The following is a 22805-nucleotide window of genomic DNA, read 5'->3' on the forward strand; positions in this document are numbered from 1 at the left end:
TTCGGTCTTAAAACTATGTCTTCGATCAATTAAAATTAATTTGTACATTGAAAACGAACGTTCGACATCGACAGATATAATTGGAGCATATTTAAGAGCGGATAATAAATCTGGCATAATTTGTAATTTCTCGGAAAATGTCCCATTCAAAACTTTAGCAACATTAGATAAAAACGAAAAACCTTCATTCTTGTCGAAAACATATTTCATTTTTTTTTTAATTAATTGACCGTTACTTCCAGGTGCCGATTTAATTTCCGTCTTTAAATTATCTATTAATTTTACTCACTCACATAAATTTATCTCTTGTTTTTCTAAAAAGGTAATTGTGGTAACTATTAATTTATAATTGTCATTGATTTATGCGAGTTCCTGTTTCAATTTGGGATTTTTTAATATTTTTTTTTCTTCTCGAATGGCTTCGGAAATATCATCATCGAATTCTGACATAACTAATTCTATTTCATTGCAGTGTTCAAAGTAAAAAAAACTGCTTCGAGCCAGGTTCCCCACCCTGTAATTACTAGTTTAGGTGGCAAAGGGACACCGGGAAGTCTTTCTTTATATATTTGCACCCTCAACGGAGCCTTTACAAAAACTTTTTCATAAAATTTATAAAATTATTTACCAACGGAAACAGATTTCTTATTTCTTCAGCAATTCTATTTACCCCGTGGGCTACACAAGTGCAATGAATTAAATTAGGATAAAAAATCTTTAAATTAACAGCAGCTTTTAACATACAGAGTGTTAGTAAATAAGTATGAAAAATTTTAAGGGCTAATTCGAGATGAAAAAATAATGCCGGTTTGCTCAATAAACATATGTCCGCAAATGCTTCGTCTCCGAGATACGGGGTGTTGAAATTTTTATTTCAAACCGCCAATTTATTTATTGCTCTAAGATCAGTTGAGCTATGAAAATGAAATTGGGTGAGTTTTAGAAGGTAGTTATTTCGCATTTTTTGACATACAATTAAGAATTTTGTATTCATCAGTGGCGCGCCTACGGGTAATGGTCTGAATTCTTTTAAAGAAAAAAATATTACGCCACAGATATTTTAAATTAATTTTTTTTTTAAATTCCACGTCTAATTTGTAATAAAAAACCTTTCTTGTCTTTTTTCATATGGTGCACTGTTTTTATGCAGAAAAATAAAACATCTGGACGCGTATTTTTCATTTTTTAATACATTATCAAGAAATATCCAATATAATAATACTAAACTGGAACAATAACAGAAAATATTACTGATAAGATGTTAACTAGGTGCTGGGCTACAACAAATGTTAAAAATGACCTTCTTTAGAGGTTACAGAAGAATTTTATATTCATCATTGGCGCGCGTACGGGTAATGGTCTGAATTTTTTTAAGAAAAAAATAGTATGCCACTGACATATGTCAAAGTAAAATTCATTTTTGAATTTCTCGTTCAATTTACGATAAAAAATTGTTCTTGCTTTTTTTTCATACAAGGCGCCGTTTTTATACAAAAAAAATAAAACATCTTAACGCTTACAAAGTATCTGAGGTAGTTTCCATATGCACAGAAACTTAGTTCAAATACTTTGTAAACGTTAAGAGGTTTTATTTTTTTTGCAAAAAAACGGCGCCGCATATGAAAAAAAGGCAGGAAAGATTTTTTGTCGTAAATTAAACCAGCAATTTAAAAATGATTTTTAATTTGACATATCTCAGTGGCGTACTATTTTTCTTTTAAAAAAATTCAGACCATTACCCGTACTCGCGCTAATGATGAATATAAAATTCTTCTGTAACCTCTAAAGGAGGTCATTTTTAACATTTGTTGTAGCTCTGTGCCTAGTTAAAATCTTATTAGTAATATTTTCTGTTATTCTTTCAGTTTAGTATTACTATATTGGATATTTCTTGATAATGTATTAAAAAATGAAAAATACGCGTCAAGATGTTTTATTTTTCTGTATAAAAACGGTGCACCATAGGAAAAAAAGGCAGGGCAGGTTTTTTATTACGAATTAGACGTGGAATTTAAAAATAATTTTGAATTCGAAATATCTCAGTGGCGTACTATTTTTTTTTTTTTAAAATCAGACCATTACCAGTACTCGCGCCAATGATGAATATAAAATTCTTCTGTAACCTCTAAAGAAGGTCATTTTTAACATTTGTTGTAGCTCTGCGCCTAGTTAAAATCTTATTAGTAATATTTTCTGTTATTGTTCCAGTTTAGTATTACTATATTGGATATTTCTTGATAATGTATTAAAAAATGAAAAATACGCGTCAAGATGTTTTATTTTTCTGTATAAAAACGGTGCACCATATGAAAAAAAGGCAGGAAAGGTTTTTTATTACGAATTAGACGTGGAATTTAAAAATAATTTTTAATTCGAAATATCTCAGTGGCGTACTATTTTTTTCTTTAAAAAAATTCAGACCGTTACCAGTAGGCGCGCCACTGATGAATACAAAATTCTTAATTGTATGTAAAAAAAAACTCGAAATAACTACCTTCTAAAATTCATCAAATTTAATTTTCATAGCTCAACTGGTCTTAGAGCAATAAATAAATTGCCAGGTTGAAATAAAAATTTCAACACCCCGTATCTCGGAAACGAAGCATTCGCGGACATATGTTTATAAAGCAAACCGGCATTATTTTTTCATGTAGAATTAGCCCTTAAAATGTTTCATACTTATTTACTAACACCCTGTATATGCCGCAGCATCTGAAAGCATTAAAACTATTTTATTCACTGGTATAGGGTTGGGTAAAAAGAGGTTTGTTAAACTATCTTGTATAAATCGACTTATTGTTAAATTGTTTGTTTTTTTTTCCAATTCTTTAACGGCAACTAAATAAGGTTTTCTCGCAAAGTTTTCGTTCAAAATTCCAATCATTAAATTAGCTATATACCTGCCGCATACATCTGTCGTTTCATCCACGATAATATACAAAAAATTGCCCTCTAACTCCCGCTTAATTTTTGAAATACATTCCACATAACATTTTTCCACAGTATGTTTTCTCAATGTACTCTCGTCCGGTAAGGATTTATTAAGATATTTTTCGAAAAAGCATTTAAAACTAGGGTTATTAACTTTATATAGAGGAATGTTGGATGCAATCATCATCTGGCATAAATCAAATTTAAATGCGTCTTCCTTCTTTTTTTGAACTGCTTAAACTATCCCGCAGAGATATTTGGGCTAACTTAGAGGAATTTAATTTTTCCAAATTACGTTTATGAAGTGGGGTTCCACAATGCTGGTCAATAAAGTACTTTTTTATACTTGAAATCTGAGAATTTAAAAAAAAATAGTTAAAATTCTAAAACCGCTTTAGAATTTGGTTATGTTTTGGGACGAGAAAAAAAGAGAGAAAATAAAACTTACCGATTTGCCGCATGGTTTACAAAATGATCCATCTCCTTCTACAGAAAGTTCCGAATAATGTGCGATCCATAGCCTTAATTTAGATGTCATCTTTTCACACAAATGTCTAAAACGTTTTAGAAGGTGTTCTTTGCTTTTCGGTATACCCAACAAAACTAAACTAGGATATAGCAATTTGTGACTAAACTCTGATACAGTAACCGACTGTACAACTGATAATAAACTAATAAAGCTTAGGGATTTCCAAATAGTTAACCCTCAAGTCTCGATCAGGTACATTTTCCTAGAAATCTGTTATATAAACAAACCATTGATATTTTATTATTGACCCAAAATTTTATTATAGAATGGTTTAGTAATAGAATAATGTCATGGGTAGTACCATGAAATTTTAAAAAAAGGCACAAATAGGCGGAATTTACGAAAAAAGGCAAAAAGTGCAAAAAACAATTATAATAGGCAAAATAGAATGCATTTTGCCTATAATCCGAGCTTTAGTTATATGTTTGTAATGGCAGATTGAATAGATGGGGTGAAAATAGTCATATGTAGAATTATGGGGGTGGGTTATCAGTGGATGATGATATCAGTAATTTATATGTATGTTATGGATAGATGAATATGGTTTGATAGGTGAAGATAAAAAGAAGATTATTGTGGATTTTCCCAAATCAATTATAAGGGTGAATGTGAACATGTGAACGAAGCAGTAAAGGGGGTGGAAAGTAATATTAAAAATGTGTTAAGAAAACAGTTGTCGATGGAGCGGTTGGAAGTTCCGATTGAACGAAACATGGCGGTTAACACCGTTCGGACTTTTTTGTTTTTCTTTGATTATTTCTAGCTCCTTGTACAAGTCCAATTTTAAGAAGTCTTTCTGTGGGATGTTGTGAAGTAGAGAGACTTCATCTGGGATATTCAAAGTATGATTTTTTATGTTTAAGATATTGAGAAAAGGTAGAGGTGTTCTCTCTTTTGGTGAGTTCAAGAGAGCGAGAAGCAAGTGATCTACAAGTTATTCCTATGTAATTAGCATCACAGTCAGAACATTGTAGTCTATAAACACCACTACGATTCATGTAGTTGATACTATCTTTGGAACTGGATAGAGATTGTATTAAATTATCGGATACTTTAAAAGAAATTTGGATGTTATCTACTGATCTTTTGATAATATTTTCAATATCCCCAGATAACCGATCTTGGTGGAAAGGTATAGAAGCATAAGTAGGTTTGGTTATCAAATCCCTAGGGAACGCAGCATGTCTTAAGACCTTAAGCTGTCTATATACTAAAAGGGGTAGTTCCCTGGGTTGGCTGTATACCTTATAGTTAAACAAACTGGAACATGAAGTAAAACCACTTCTATGTAAAAGGTATATTTACTAAAATTTTTAAAAATCCCAATGGATTGAATAAAATGTGTTCATCAGAACGTTTTTGAACCTACCAGTCCATCATCAGTGAATCTAAAATCAAATAAGTAATCCCACTATTAAAATTGAAAAGATGGTTGAAATTTTGAAAGTTAAAAAAGTGTGGTTATGATTACTTACTTGAATACTTGCAAAATAGCCCCAGAACCAAACAATGGTTGTGATTATAAACCAATGTACATTGTGTTAAAATAATATTTTAAAGGCTAAACAAACGCCGATGTTCATGGATATAACCTTTGGGAACATGGTGATACTCTACCCGAGGACCCAATCAACCATTTTAGGTCAACGATGACTACCAAGTGTCAAAGGTTTTAAGGAAATGCTTGATGTGACATTGACAGTTGAGGAAGAAGGTAGTCAATTTTCAAAAGAATTTAAAACAAAAGTCATGATCAAAAACGATGATATGGTAAAGATTTTAATATCTGAAATTGTCTGTTATTTAAATCTCTTGTTTTTTTAAAAATGTATTTTACAAAATAAAAATAAAAACAAAAACAAAAACTTCAACAAATAGAGAACTTAAGTTACTTCAACAATCCGCTTTCTCATTATCTTCCACAACTACTCCAATTTATGCCTCCTTACCGTTTAATAACTCAAAATTATCTGAAAGGGTCAAACAAATCATTTCTAATTTTTGGGACAACATCAAAATTTCATTTAAAATCAATAACACCCTCAACAAAAGCTTAACTAACACCAAAGACCCTATCCATTACATGAGCCATAGTGGGGTATACAGACTCTCTTGTTCAGACTGCGATGCTACCTACATTGGTAGAACTTACAGATCCCTTTCCACCCGATCGGCAAAACAGAGTAAGAGAGATACCACTTCAGCCTTTTTGCCACCATTTAAAAGTCAATAAACATGAACTTAAGATTCCTGATGGTGTCCTGTTGATACACAATATACAACAAAAAATACACTCTGTTTAGACTTATACGAGGATTTGGAAATTGTCAAGGACCATAAGAAAAGTCCCAACTGTGTCAATCGGCAAACATCCCTTAACCGCAATTTTGTTCCCATTCGCCGTCAATTATTCTCATAATTCCTATTACTTTGCTATAACTTTCTCTTCTTCTATCCTATTCGCTATCTTCTTTAACCTATTCACCCCTTTTCAACTATCTTCTTCCTTCCCTCACTGTTTCTAAACTCCTTTACACACACTCATAATTCATTTCTTCATTCAGTTCAACCCTCATACCCAATTTTTCGCTCAATACTTGTCTTTCCCTCATTTCACCTAGGCTTTGACCCTACATCACATTCCTTTTCTTTTTGTTTTTGGCCTCTTCCAAATATATTTTACCTCCACACCTAACATTCCAACACTTTATTTCAGATCTCACATATAAACTCAGTCATTATTGCAATTAAATTATAACAATATCCACTCTCTTAATTTTGTTTTGCTAATTATATTTTATTCATTACACCTGTTTTCTATATTAATTTAACCTTAATTTTATTTTGTATCAACTGGGCTCACCTATAATCCTACCTATCACCTAATTTATCTTCAGTTTTACATATTCACCATTTTGTCACAAGAATTTTCTCAATTTTATAAAAAATGTTTCATAATAATTGCATTTCCTTAATCATACATTTCCTACTATCAGATTGACTATATCTTAACTTCAATTTATTTATTTTTAACTTTTTCACCTACATTCATATAAAAATTTCCCTTCTACATATACAACCACCAATACAATATTATTATACATTATGTTGCTGACATAGTAATTTCTTTGTATAATAATATCCCAATTCAAAATTTAAAAACCACATTCTTATTTATTTTTATTTCTATCATTACTACTAATAATCTCACTTTCTTCATCTTGATTAATTTGATCAGTTTAATTTGATTTTATATAGTCAATTTGTAGTTACAGTTAAAAATAATTTTTATTTTGTAAAACATATTTTTCAAAAACAATAGATTTAAATAACAGATATTTTCAGATATTAAAATCTTTAAATATCATTATTTTGGATCATGACTTTTGTTTTAAATTCTTTTGAAAATCGACTACCTTCTTCCTCAACTGTCAATGTCACATCAAGCATTTCCTTAAAACCTTTGACACATGGTAGTCATCGTTGACCTAAGATGGTTGATTGGGTCCTCGGGTACAGTATCCAGAGATATGTAAAGAAAATAGATGTGGGCCCGGATTACGTACACTCGATACGCATCGTATCCGCCATGTTTTCCCATAGCGCCTTACGGGAAAACATGGCGGATACGATGCGTATCGAGTGTACGTAATCCCTATGCTGGCTAGTCATATGCTACTCAATGCATCGGGGTGTAACGCCGATATCAAGTACGGTGGTTTAGCTATCTTTGTCTGTCGTGCGAGTGTGAGCGTATCTACCAAGAGGTGGGAGTAACGGAACGACAGTGACACACAGGCGGCGGCCATCATATGCTAGAGAGAGAAAGTTAAGCGCCGGTAGAGAGAGATGGATAGACCACCGACCAGAACTGCTCCGCGTTACGCTATTTTTTCAAGTTGGCCAAATCTATGAGTATAAGATCTTTGACAGTATCACCATGTTCCCAGAGGTTTTATCCATGAACATCGGCGTTTAGCCTTTAAAATATTATTTTAACACAATGTAGATTGATTTATAATCACAACCATTGTTTGGTTCTGGGGTTATTTTGCAAGTATTCAAGTAAGTAATCATAACCCCACTTTTCTAACTTTCAGAATTTCAACCATCTTTTCAATTTTAATAGTGGGATTACTTATTTGATTTTAGATTCACTGATGATGGACCGATCGGTTCGAAAACGTTCTGATGAACACATTTTATTCACTCCATTGGGATTTTTAAAAATTTTAGTAAATATACGTTTTATATAGAAGTGATTTTACTTCATGTTCCAGTTTGTTTTACATTATATCTTTTAGCTGATTTACTTTTATGATGATTTACTTTTATGAATAAGCTTGTCTATGATGTGTGGATCGTAATAGTTACTGAATACTATTTGACGAAGTATATTTAATTCTTTATTGTAATTGGATTGTGATAATGGAATGTTTTCAAGACGGTGTATGTAAATGTGAAAGTCGTCAAATTTGTGTGACATGGGTGGTGAGAAGATAGTGGTATGACATGGTCAGTCTGTTTCGGTTTCCTAAAGATACTGAAATCGAAGTGGTCATTTAATTGATAATAGTAAGGTCAAGAAAATTAATTGATTGTGATTACTCTAATTCCATGGTGAATTTATTATTGGGGTGGATTTGATTGATTTTAGAAAGTAATAAATCAGCTGTATTCGAGTTACCTGAGATGATTAGTAAACAATAATCCACATAACGATACCAACGGAGAATTTCAGGATTTTTCATGGTATATACGAATTCTAAATAATCCATGAAAATCTCAACTAGGAAAGGAGATAGGCAACTACCCATGGCTAAACCATCAGTTTGTCTATAATATTGTTATTTACAAAGAAGTCTTGAACTAGACAAAATTGCAATAATTTAATAATTAAATTGATGAAAGAAGTGGTAATGGAACTTAACTCTTAGAAGAGAGTGTACCAGATTAATAAATTTTTTTGTTTTGGGACTGAAGTAAAAATATTGCTAACATCAAATGAAAGCATGGTAATGTTTGTGCGAAGCTGGATTTGTTGGAGATTGTTGACAATATGACTTGTGTTTTTGACTGAGAATCGAGGGGTGAAGTTCGTCATGTTTTTAATAAGATTGAGTATAAATTTTGCAAGAATGAAAATAGGAGTGTTTATGAAGCTAACAACTGGACAAATAGGGATTCTCTCTTTATGTATCTTAGGTAAATCATACAGTCCTGGGGTTAGAGGATTGCTGGGTATTTTATCGTAAGGTTCGACTTGTTTAGAAAAAAAATCGGCAAACGGTTTGAAGTTTAAAACTTCACCCCTCGATTCTCAGTCAAAAGCACAAGTCATCTTGTCAACAAACTCCAAGAAATCCAGCTTCGCCGAAACATTATCGCTTTCATTTGATGTTAGCAATCCTTTTACTTCAGTTCCAAAACAAGAAACTATTAATCTGGTACACTCTCTTCTAAGAGTAAGTTCCATTACCACTTCTACCACCAATTCAATTACTCAATTATTGCAATTTTGTCTACCTCAAGACTTCTTTGTATTCAGCAATAAATATTATAGACAACCTGATGGTTTAGCCATGGGTAGTTGCCTATCTCCTCTCCTAGCTGACATTTTCATGGGTCATTTAGAATCCGTACATATCATGAAAAATCCTGAAATTCTCCATTGGTATCGTTATGTTGATGATTGTTTACTCATCATCTCAAGTAGCTCAAATACAGCTGATTTATTACTTTCTAAAATCAATCAAATTAACCCCAATATTAAATTCACCGTGGAATTAGAGTCATCCCAATCAATTAATTTTCTTGACTTCACTATTACCAGATTAAATGACCACTTCGATTTCAGTATCTTTAGGAAACCGACACAGACTGACTATGCCATACCACTATCTTATAACCATTCCATGTCCCACAAATTTGCCGCCTTTCACAGTTACATACACGGTCTTGAAACCATTACCTTATCACAATCCAATTACAATAAAGAATTAAATATACTTCGTCAAATAGCCTTCAGTAACTGTTACGATCCACACATCATAGACAAGCTCATTCATAACAGACAGCTTAAGGTCTTAAGACATGCTGCGTTCCCTAGGATTTGACAACTAAACCTACTTATGCTTCTATACCTTTCCATCAAGATAGGCTATCTGGGGATATTGCAAATATTATCAAAAGATCAGTAGATAACATCCAAATTTCTTTTAAAATATCCAATAATTTAGGACAGTCTCTATCCAATTACAAAGATAGTATCAACTACATGAATCGTAGTGGTGTTTATAGACTACAATGTTCTGACTGTGATGCTACTTACATAGGAAGAACTTGTAGATCACTTGCTTCTCGCTCTCTTGAACACACCAAAAGAGAGAACAGCTCTACCTTTTCTCAACATATTAAACATAAAAACCATACTTTGGATATCCCCGATGATGTCTCTCTACTTCACAACATCCCACAGAAAGACTTCTTAGAATTGGAGTTGTACGAACCTAGAAATAATCAAAGGAAAACAAAAAAGTCCGAACTGTGTCAACCGCCATGTTTCGCGCAATAGGGACTTCCAACCACTCCATCGACAACTGTTTTCTTAACACATTTACAATATAACTTTCCACTCCTTTTACTGCTTCGTTCACATGTTCACATTCACACTTATAATTGATTTGGTACAATCCACAATAATTTTCTTTTCATCTTCACTCATCAAACCATTTCCATCTATCCATAACATACATATAAATTACTGATATCATCATCCACACATATCCACATTATCTAAATTTTCATCTTTATACAACCCACCCCCATATTTCCACATATGACTATTCTCACCCCAACTATTCAATCTGTCATTGCCAACATATAATACTCCTCTATATTAAAACCAAATCAAAAAGTCTCATTTTCTTTCTGGGTCCCGTTAATGTTTCATTCTCATTAATTTCCTCACAGACATCTCGTACCCATTCTCTCCTCCCCCTATTGTCAACTTCATCTTATGATGCTTTGGTTTTAAACCCTTAGGGATCCGGGCAGCCTGCGGGGTCCTTAGGAATTATTCACCTAAGTCTGACCTTGTTTTTTAATGATATATGCCCCTAGATTTTTTAAGACATTTTTACACTTCAGTCACCCCTACTGTGACCTCTTTTTAAACTTACACAAATTCCAATAGCTGCCAATAAGTTAAATAAATTCGATAACTTTAAATCAACACAAAATTGCTTTTCTTAATCCTGGGTCTTTTGACAATAGGGTTTGATATTGACTGCGTTCACCAGATGCAAACACATTCACAAATGTTTGCGCTTTGATTCTAAACTTGTTGACAGCGAACTGAACGGTTGGTTGTTTAGGTTAAAATTTGACATTTTGCTTGCTTGGTTTGAACGTAACCTAAAATAAATTTTCTCAATAAATACGTTTTTGAATTTATTTTTTTTATTAAAGGAAAAAAGAAAATTTATTTAATAGATAATAACGCAGCAGAATGTCTTCGGTAGCCTTTATTTTATATACAGGGTGCGCCAAACCTCTGGTCTTCTTTGATTACGGCTAAACTATGAGGTATACAAAAAAATGTTTATAACAAAACTAATGTGTATCAAAGAGGTCTATAATTTAAAATTATTTTGAATTATACAGGGTGAGTCAGAACGACGGTATTAACCAAAGTTGTATTATTTTAAATGGAACACCCTGTATATTAAATCATTTTTGAATATATTATTTAAAAATATGAAATATTTGTATAAGGTCTTATAGACCTAAAGTTAATAATTTTCGAAATATTTACATTTTTATTGAGAAAAATGGTAATATTTATAGGGCTGTGGATTATGTTTCCAAGGAAATAAAAATTTAGGTGATAGGTCAAAGTTTTTAAAATATAGTGTTATTTTTAAATAATTTAATATTTTTTACTTTTAGCCATAAAATATACAGTGTGATCACTATTTGCAAATACAAAATTTTCTCATTTTTTTTAAATGGGACACCCTATATATTAATTTTGAGTTTTGTAGTAAATATTACAACCTTTCTTTTGGTATAAGGTTGTATGTACCTAGCATGTTTCGTTTTGTAGATATTTTTAAAAATTTATAAATTTTACGTTTTTGGGGATTTTTTATTTAAAAATTTTTTTGCAAAAAAATAATTATAATCTGGTTTTAGAAACATACACTAAAATATAAAATATGAAAATAAAAACGTAATTAAAGATTAAAATAAATCGTATGCTAGTACAATTGAATTGAATTTAATAACATTAAATTATTTTACAAAAAATATTTTACCATATTAATGAATGCATAAATTAGTTACTAAATTAAATAAACAACCAAATTTTAAATCAACCGTAGTAATTTTTCTACTACAGCAACTTTCCTGTACCAAATTAATTGTTAGTTAAATTGTATTTAGTTAAACTTTTAATTTACCTTTTCAATTTACTTACATACATCTTGAGAATATAAAAATTATTATAAAGTATGCTTTGAAACAAATGAATGTTAAACGTATCAGCCAAATTATTTATTAACCCATTTAGCGCCAAAGGTGCGAAAACGCACCATTTTTTTGTAAAATTTTTTTTTGGCAATTCGTTAATTTTTTTTTAATCTTTGTATTTTTTAAGCAACCAGAAGATATAAGTGTAACTAAATTTAATTTTGTTTAATTTCCAAACTCATGCTTTCATCACAAAAATATTTTCTAAATGTCCGACATTTTCAATCCTTCGACGCAACTTTATTTTTACTGTAGTAATTTTATCGGCATAACACTTTTGTGGTCAAATAAATTAAAACATTATTTTTTTAACCTATTTGTACACCAATTGTTATAAAAATACAAAAAAAATAATTTCTGAGTCATCAAATCTCGTGTTTGAAAATAATGGTTCGATAACGAACCATTGGCGGAAGTCGACATATAATCCTGTCTGATCAGGAATAAGTTCAAGGTGATGCACAGGCAGTAATTTGTTGGGATATTTCTTTATTATGTGTAAAAACACGTATCCACTATGCTTTCACACCGAGCTCCTGCAATTGCTCCACATAGTGCCCATAGTGGACACGTTTGGCGCTCCCGGGCTGTGCAATTTTGCGCACTCTGCCTCGGCGCTCCAATCTGGGGCGGTTAATATGTAAGGGAGCGCATACCGTATCGATTGGAGCAGTTGCAGGGAGCGCGGAGCGCAAGAAGTTCGTGAACATAGTGGATGGTTGGCGCTCTCGGACGATGCAACAGTGCGCCAAAGACCGTGCGGCAGTGCCTCGGTGGTCCAATATTACGAACATAGTGGATACGTACCTTTAGAAAGACGGGTATTCTGGTATTCAGTTTTGTTATAATCTAGGGTGGGGGAGGGGGGGGGGGCTCCATAAGGGAGGATGTGTAGTGTTGTAGACAGTAGACAATATGTCGATTCGTCGAATTTATGCAACTGGCACAGTGCAAGATACAGGATTGGAAAGTGTAAACTTCAAATATCTAAAATAATTTCTAAAAAGGATAGAGGGCCGTTCGACTTCATTTTTGACAAAGAAGCTGAAGAAGGTGTAGGCAATGTTCTAACCATATTATTTTTGTTTATGAAAACTTCCAGGTCCATTTACACTCTAAATGTTTTGAGACTTTTCACAACAAATAAAATTGTGTATTTCAATTTTTATATCTCATTTCCGCCAAAGGTTCGAAAACGAACCATTTTGTTGTTGTGACACCTGCCATTATCAAAGTGTAAAAAAATTTTTTTACGAATGTTTAAGTGTATTTTACTCTAGTTAATCAAATATATTACATATTATTGCAGTATTTCTTTGCTTGGCGGTTAATGGGATAATATAAATAGTATTTACTGGTGTCACAAAAACTGGTAATACTTTTGTAGTTGAAATTTTTGTAACAATTTTTTATATTTTAAATTTTAATTTTTTAACCGAAGATTTTTGGATATGACATTTGTTTTGGGCGAAACCATTAGAAATTATTACCAGCTTTTTTGACACGAGTAGGTACATAGATACTATTTACTTCTTAATATACTTCCATAACGTTCATTTGTTTCAAAGCATACTTTATACTTTTTAAGATGTAGGTAAATTAAAAAGTTATTAACTGATCTTACTCGTAAATACAATATAACTAACAATTAATTTGGTACAGGAAAGTTGCTGCGGTAGAAGAATTACTACGATTGATTTAAAATGTGGTTGTTTATTTAATTTAGTAACTAATTTATGTATTCATTAATATGGTAAAAAATTTTTTGTAAAATAATTTAAAGTTATTAAATTCAATTGAATTGTACTAGCATACGATTTATTTTAATCTTTAATTACGTTTTTATTTTCATATTTTATATTTTAGTGTATGTTTCTAAAACCAGACTATAATTATTTTTTTTGCAAAAAAATTTTTAAATAAAAAATCCCCAAAAACGTAAAATCTATAGGTTTTTAAAATATCTACAAAACGAAACATGCTAGGTACATACAACCTTATACCAAAAGAAAGGTTGTAACATTTACTACAAAACGCAAAACTAATATACAGGGTGTCCCATTTAAAAAAATGAGAAAATTTTGTATTTGCAAATAGTGATCACACTGTATATTTTATGGCTAAAAGTAAAAAATATTAAATTATTTAAAAATAACATTATATTTTAAAAACTTTGACCTATCACCTAAATTTTTATTTCCTTGGAAACATAATCCACAACCCTATAAATATTACCAGTTTTCTCAATAAAAATGTAAATATTTCGAAAATTATTAACTTTAGGCCTATAAGACCTTATACAAATTTTTCATATTTTTAAATAATATATTTAAAAATGATTTAATATACAGGGTGTTCCATTTAAAAAAATAAAACTTTGGTTCATACCGTCGTTCTGACTCACCCTGTATAATTGAAAATAATTTTAAATTATAGACCTCTTTGATACACATTGGTTTTGTTATAAACATTTTTTTGTATATCTCATAGTTTAGCCGTAATCAAAGAAGACCAGAGGTTTGGCGCACCCTGTATAAAACCCTTATCAATATATTTTACAATATATACAATTTAAATTCCCGCCTTATTTCAACACGTTTGCAAAGTTCAACTTAAATATCTTATGTTTGCAAAAATGGCGACCGCTTTCCAAACATGTTTGACGTTAGCAAGTCGTTCAGAACCATAAAGCGCAAACTGATTGCCAACGTTTGCATCTGGTGAACGCGCCCAATAATAGTTGTAGTTTTCCAATAAAAATTTGTGTAATGTGGTTTGCCTACCACCTTCATTGACCATATACGTGATAACATTTGTATAACTACAACATCTAGTTTATTTTATTTTAATTGTTTATTTATCACAGTGGAGTGAATGTTGTTACATATCTTAATTTAACAAGCTGTACACCATAGCCTTCAAATATGACAGGTTAAATTTTCAACTTCCTGTGGAACTGTCACTTCTGTCATATCATCGTTTAGGAGTCCTCATGTCATCGTCATTTTCTGCCATACTGTCATCATGTAAACAAGTCAAACTAGACCTCAGTGCCCAGAGCACTTAAAATAGAATTCTACTGTGGTGACGTCACAAAATAGAATTTCATTATGGGAGAATCGACCGACGGTTGCTAGGCAACTTGACGTCACTAAAATAGAATTCTATTTTGCGTGGTCCCACTGCAGATGTTACCTAGAGCATATACCATATTACATGGAATATTTTGAACATCCATGCTTAAGTTCGCATATTTCATCTATGTTTCCTTGGTGGATTACTTTTAAAGGGTTTTTACCCACATATTTTTATAATATTGTATTTTGGTGGTTAGCATGTTAGATCACGTGAGTATAACCTACAACGTTTCTTAACCGTAGTCAAAATTTTAAAAACCTTTGCATTATTTTTTCAGGTTATATTCATTTTAGGTAATCACTGATAATGATTGGTCAACCAATCGAAAACTAGTTCTGTGATGTATCCCTTATAATCCAATATAACTCTTATACAATATACATACGTTATAAATTTTAATAGACACAAAACGAATAATGCGCTAATGTTACTGTCACTTAAAGTAATAAACGTCAAAAGTTATTAGTAAACAAGGTAAAAACATAAAGAATATACTGACGCATTACAACTAAAAATCCTTTAACATATTTTCGATGTTAATTATAATTATTAATAGAAAGAAGTACAATAATAATTAGTGTAATAAATAAACAATTTTAAGTAATTTTAATTGCAGTCTGTGATTCATTAAGAATGTCCAATCTCTGCGATGTAGATTCTAGACCTCAAAATATTAAGATTTAACCCAAATCACTTATATAAAATGTGCCTCGTTACTGAGTTACAGGGTGTTCCATTTAAAAATTTAATAACCATTTTTACCCAGTACTTTAAAACTATTTGACATATCTTTGTCATACTTTGCAGAAAGTGTAATTGCCGTACACCCTACTAAATTATGATAAACAAACGTTTCTGGCTACTACCAGAGGCGTACGACAGGGGACAGTGCATGGTTTACCCTTCCCAAATTCTACGCCACTGGCGAAATTACTATTTTAGCACAATATTTCGATTTTACAATACTTTCCATGTAAATAATATACTCTTCATTCGTAACGTTAAGGTCATTAGTTTTCGAGATATTGGAAGTTCAAAATGAAACTTTACAGTTATTTTGATTAATGTATTGTGCCCCTTCATTTTTAACTTCAAATATCTCGAAAATTGATGACTTTATCGATACGAATGAAGAGTATATTATTTGCATAGAAAGTATTGGAGAATCTAAAAATTATACTAAAATGGCAATTCCATCAGTGGCGTAGAATTTGGGAAGGTTCAACCATTCATTTTCCCCTGTACGCCTCTGGTAATAACCAGAAACGTTGATTTAACATAAATTAGTAAGGTGTGCAGTACCTACACTTTTTGGCAAGTATGATACGACGATTTCAAATTCTTTTAAAGTACTGGGTATAAATAATTTTTAAATTTTTAAATCAAACATCCCTATTACATAAATATTAATTATTTGCATCCAGTATTTAAAAAGTATTTGACATATCCTTATCATACTTAGCAGATAGTGTAGATATTGTACAACCTACTAAAATATGTTAAATAAAACTTTCTGGTTAGTACCAGAGGCGTACGACATGGGAAAGTGAATGGTTGACCCTTCCCACATTCTACGCCACTACGCCACTGGCGGAATTACTATTTTATTGCAATTTTTCGATTCTCCAATACTTTCTATGCAAATGGTTGACCCTTCCCACATTCTACGCCACTACGCCACTGGCGGAATTACTATTTTATTGCAATTTTTCGATTCTCCAATACTTTCTATGCAAATAATATACTTTTCATTCGTACCGATACAATCATTAGTTTTCGAGATATTTAAAGTTAAAAATGAAGGAGCACAATATATTAATCAAAATAGCTATGCCGTTTTATTTTCAACTTCAAATATCTCGAAAACTAACGACTTTAACGTTACGAATGAAGGGTATATTACTTACATAGAAAGTATTGTAAAATCAAAATTTTGTGCTAAAATAGCAATTTTGCCAGTGGCGTAGAATTTGGGAAAGGTCAACCATTCACTTTCCCCTGTCGTACGCCTCTGGTAGTAGCCAGAAAAGTTTATTTATCATAATTAAGTTGGATGTATAGTACCTATATTTTCTGCCAAGTATGACAAGGATATATCAAATAGTTTTAAAGCCCTGGGTAAAAATTTAATAAATTTTTAAATAAAACACCCTGTAACTCAGTAACGAGCCACATTTTATTTAAATGATTTGGGTTAAATCTTAATATTTTGAGGTCTAGAATCTACATCTCAAAGATTGGACATTCTTAATGAATTACCCTGTATACGACTAATATATTAAAAGTGACATGCACCACTTAAACCTAACTTCAGCCCTTGAGTAATGAACTATTACTCATGGGTAAAGTAATGGGTGTTATTATCTATTCAAAAATAGTGAATAATATAATTATACCTCTAATGAAATTATATTGATAAAAAACATATTCAATTTTAGTTTTAATTTAAAAAAAAGATACATTTTTGCAACTGAAACCATGCCGTTACACACTTAAGTGAATATATGTAAATTGGAAATATTCAAAATAACTCATATTTTACGTTACTATTTTAATAGTACATGAATTTACTTCAAGTTTTTCCACTTATTTGTAAGTTTTTTTATGTTTATGTATATTTGTTCCCTATACGGTGCATTCGTAAAGTGTGGGAACGGTCTATTATCTCATGATTTAATTATTTTTAGAGTTAAAGCTCTGACAGGTCGATTTTTATTTTTAAATTTTGACTTTTTTACGTATATCCCATAATAGTGACGTTATCGATTTGGGCGTGATGACGTCATCGATGATTTTTTTAAATGGGAATAGGGGTCGTGTGTTAGCTCATTTAAAAGATGATTTAATTCTCTATTCAGTAATATAAATACTAACATCATTACTTATACAGGGTGACCAAAAAATCATTTTTTAATTAAATTAATTGACGCAAAAAGAAGAATGTATGTAATTTATTTAACTCAAAATATATTTGACTGGTGCCAGAAGATGTAAAAATGTTTATTTCATAAATAAACATTGCTTTTCGCTTAAATTAAATGTTCAAACTGCTAAGAGGCAGGTGGGTGGCTGTTTGACATTTAATATTATGCGAAAAGCAATGTTTATTTATGACATAAACGTTTTTTTTACATCTTCTGGCACAAGTGAAATATAATTTGAGTTAAATAAATTACATGCATTCTTCTTTTTGCGTCAATTGATTTAATATAAAATGATTTTTGGCCACACTGTATAAGTAATGATGTTAGTGTTTATATTACTGAATAGAGAATTAAATCACCCTTCAAATAAGCTACCTCACGACACCTATTCCGATTTAAAAAAATCTCGATGACGTCATCACACCCAAATCTATGACGTCACTATTATGGGATAGACGTTAAAAAATCAAAATTTAAAAATAAAAATCGACCTTTCAGAGCTCTAACTCTAAAAATAATTAAGTCGGGAGATAATAGACCGTTTCCACACTTTACGAATGCACTGTATATTATATCCATCTTAGGTCCGGTTTCACCAACAACAAATAAATCAATGAATAATTATTCGTCGAATAAATTTTTTTAGACGTTCAAGTTTATATTTTGTTTCAATATAATTTTGATAAATTAAAGTTAAACTGGCGAATTTACTTTCTTCTAAATATTTACAGACAGATTAACTTGCCAATTTACTCGAAGAGTAAATATTTTTTTGATAAATAAATAAAATAAGTTTTATTTGACGTTAGTAAAATGGGAAAATGTCAGTTTATTGGTCGAATAACTTTAATCATAGAATAAACTAGTATTTGTCGTTGGTGAAACCGGCCATTGGGCACTGTGGTAAATCCATTAATAATAGACAATATTTTAAACGTGAAGTATAAAAATGGTCTTTCTGTCGCTAGTGCTAAACTATAAATACCAACTTTACTTGGTTTAAGTTTCATTTAACCATCTCGCATCGCCTAAAATGAAAAGCAGTGACATAACCTAGTCCATAGTCCATTTTATTAATATATACTTACTCTCTTGATAGGCCCAAATACTTGGATATCATTAATACATATTCAGATTTAATAAATCTAATAAACGTTTCTAAATACCTCTAGATAGTAAATATATCCAAAATAAAACTATTGTGGTAAAAACAATTATTTTAAACAGGGTGAAGATCAAACTCCGGATGAACATATAGAAATGTCAGCTAATGCAACAATCCCCACTGAGCAAACTAGAGAAGATACTATTTATGGCGACATCCAACAAGACACTGAACAGTTTACTGAAACTGTTACTTCAGTTGCAAACGAACTTCTTTTAGATGACACAACAGAATCTAAAGCTGTATATGTCGATCAATCAGCCTATGCTACTGAAGAGAACTTAAAACCTCAATGGGAAACTAAAAATAAGAAAGATGGGAAGCGCGGAATGACAAAAAGGCAAGCGTTTGAAGGTAGTTAGTTTGACGTTACTTCATTCTATACAATTTACATATTTAATTATTGTTTGGTTAGTACTACGTGAATAATCAGTATAGGGTAAATGCTAGTTATTGGCCACTTAAGCATTGGAGTTTGATAAATGTTTAAGGCACTAATTTTTATTGAAAACCTTATATTTAAATAATACAATAAATACACACACCCAAACTTATATGGAATCATCTGATATTTTTTATTATTTCGGGCGTATTTAAAAAAAGAACACACGGAGTCAAACAATATTTATTTTAAAGCAATTTAATAACAAGTACATAACAATTAAATAAAACAATAAATATTTAACAAACAAATTGGATCTAGTTGTTTTACAGTCAATAGCATAAACAATGTCAATGTAAAATGGATAATGTTTAAATTGTTTTTATTTATTTTTTTGTTTTTCGTGGTAGTCAGTGTTATCACCTCTAGTCCTTATGCAAGCTTCAATTTGCATGGGCACGCTTCTAATCAAATTATCAACATTTTGTTGTGGTAGGTTGCTCCATCCTTCAAGAGCAGCTTGTACTAGCCGTGCGGTGTTTTGTGGATTATCCCTGCGAGCTCTAAATTTTCTTTTAGGCATATCCCACAAATACTCTATAGGGTTAAGCTCGGGTGAGCAAGCAGGCCACTCCAAATAAGGGATACCTTCTGCTTCAATGATGTCTCTATTCAATCTAACGGTATATGGAGGTCCATTATCATGCAAGAAAATTAAATTTTCTCCCGTTGCACCTTTCCAGAGCCTAACTACAAGTTATCAATATACCTGTGAGCACTTAAAGTTGATTGGATGAAAATTAAAGGAGTTTTTTTACGGATCACAATTCCTCTTCAGAACATTACACTTCCCTTTGTATATTTGTGAACAGAACTGACAGTTTTCGTTCTTGCTTGTCTTCCTCGACCTCTAAGTACACGATTTCGTGGGTCATCTAATTTTACACAGATCCTGACTTTTTCTGAAAATAGCACATTTTTTCAATTCCCAAATTTCCAGTTTTGGTGGTGAAGACACCAATTTAGGCGATCAGTCTTGAGCTGCCTGGATAACTCGGGAACCCATAACTGTTTCCTGCTGTTTAGTTCTTTACACGAACTCTTCTTCTTATCGTTTCAACTGAGTTATACCTGTAGCTCCCAAAAGCTGCCTTTGGAGCTACAGTTGAGAAATGGTTGAGTGTCTTCCTGTTGATTAGAAAATTAAACGATCATGGTGAGCCGCTATTACTTTTTGGTGACTTTCCCTTGCTTTATTTTTGAGCTGTCTTAGTCCTGTTACCTAGCATAGGTTTTGGACAAAACTCCCTGTGTTACGTCTAGCTCTACAGCTATGTCCCTCTGAGAACATTACTTGGTTCACAAGACCAATAATCTTTTCCGGTTGTAAGTTTTATAACCCCACATGACGCATATTTTCGTTTTTGGACGCAAAAGTTAGTTTATTTATTTTCGTTCAATTTGCAACTCGAGCAAATAACCTATACCGTACCGAGCTGTACTATTTGATTGCCTTATAAATTTGTTTATTTTTAATAAAGACCTTTATTCTTCACAACAATAACAAGTTTTTTTTTTCAAAACTGTTTATTTTTTGGATCGACTCGGCTAATGACATTTGCGGTTTCTCCAAATATTCTATTCCACTCACAAAGCAAAAGTTGCTTTTGATAGAAGGAAGATTGTTTTGTAATTGTGTTTCACCTAAAACATCCTGACAATCTTTTAACGATTTGCTAGCAGTATCTTTAAGTTCCAATACGAAGCTTTTAAAATTTTCGAAATATTCGGCTTAGTATAAATCTGCATCTAACCATGTACCCCACCTAGTTAACACTGGTTCCGGTGGGAATGGAGTGTTAGGGAATCTTTCTCTAAAAAGTTGCACCCTTAAAGGAGCTTTAATGAACAATTTTTCCCATTTTTTATTAACTCATTTACAAGTGGAAATTGCAACCGTATAGTCACAGCAACGCCATTCAGGCCGTGTGCTAGACACGTACATCGAATTACATTTGGATAAAATGATAATAATATACAGTGTGGTGCAAATTAAAGGCATAATTTCGTTATTTAGTAAACTGGTGATTTTTAATGAAAAATCCCGAAACAGGTCAATTTTTATTTTTAAATTATGATATTTTGGCATATATCATACGAGTGACGTCATCCATCTGGGCGTGTTGACGTAATAGATGATTTTTTTTAAATAGAATATGGGTCTTGTGCTAGCTCATTGGAAAGGTAATTCAATTCTCTATTCAGCAATATAAATATTAACATGATTATTTATACAGGGTAGCCAAAAAATGGTTTTTGAATTAAATTAATTCACACAAAAATAAGAATGTATGTAATTTATTTAATTCAAAATACATTTTACCGCTGTCAGAAATTAGAAAATAATGTTTATTTCACAAATGAACATTGCTTTTCGTTTAAATTAAATGTTTAAACTTCCAACAGTCAGATGACTGGCGGGAGCTGGTTTTGACATTGAATGTAAGCTAAAAGCAATATTTTTTATTTGTGAAATAAACATTATTTGTTTGTTTTCCGGCACCAGTAAAATGTATTGTGAATTAAATCAATTACATACATTCTTCTTTTTTTTGCCATTAATTTAATTAAAAATTTTTTTGGACATCCTGCATAAATATGCTTATTAAAGTTTATATTACTGCATAGAGAATGAAATAACCTTTCAAATGAGCTAGAACACAACCCCTATTCTCAATTAAAAAATCATTGATGACGTCATCACGCCCAGATGGATGACGTCACTCGTATGATATACAGCGTGTGTACTTAAGTTGGAAACATATGGGAAACTGTTTTGTTATTAATTTTACGAAAAAAAGTTATTCTTTATAAAAAGTTCTGCATGTTCTAAAACCTAAGATTCATATATCAATTACTAATAAGATATCAATAATCAGATATCAAATTTTGTTAATATTAGACGAGGTATGTCAAAAAATATGAATTTCGTTCAAGGCTAAAGTTCCTTTATTCCTCTGAATATCGAAAATCCCTATTATGAAAAAAAAACTGTTGTTTGGAATTAAAAACTAAGATCAAATATGCAATTACATGCTTCTAATTGAAAAAAAAAATATTTTACAAATTTTTCTCAAATCTATGAATACCCAACATCGTTTTTATTTATTACAAATATGATAACTCTTTTATTATTCATTTTAC

At 31.3% G+C, this 22805-nt stretch overlaps 1 protein-coding gene across 3 annotated transcripts in view; it reads left to right on the forward strand.

The window, feature by feature from the left end:
• The window catches only part of LOC114345343 (uncharacterized), a 1044574-nt gene that overhangs the window by 381702 nt on the left and 640067 nt on the right, over positions 1 to 22805 (forward strand). For all 3 annotated transcript variants that reach the window (XM_050656017.1, XM_050656018.1, XM_050656019.1), the window contains one exon: positions 19282 to 19573. In XM_050656017.1, coding sequence (XP_050511974.1) covers positions 19282 to 19573 — 292 coding nt within the window. The remainder of the gene's footprint in view (positions 1 to 19281; positions 19574 to 22805) is intronic.

Source organism: Diabrotica virgifera, chromosome 7 (genome assembly GCF_917563875.1).
Source record: "Diabrotica virgifera virgifera chromosome 7, PGI_DIABVI_V3a".
Lineage (NCBI taxonomy): Eukaryota > Metazoa > Arthropoda > Insecta > Coleoptera > Chrysomelidae > Diabrotica > Diabrotica virgifera.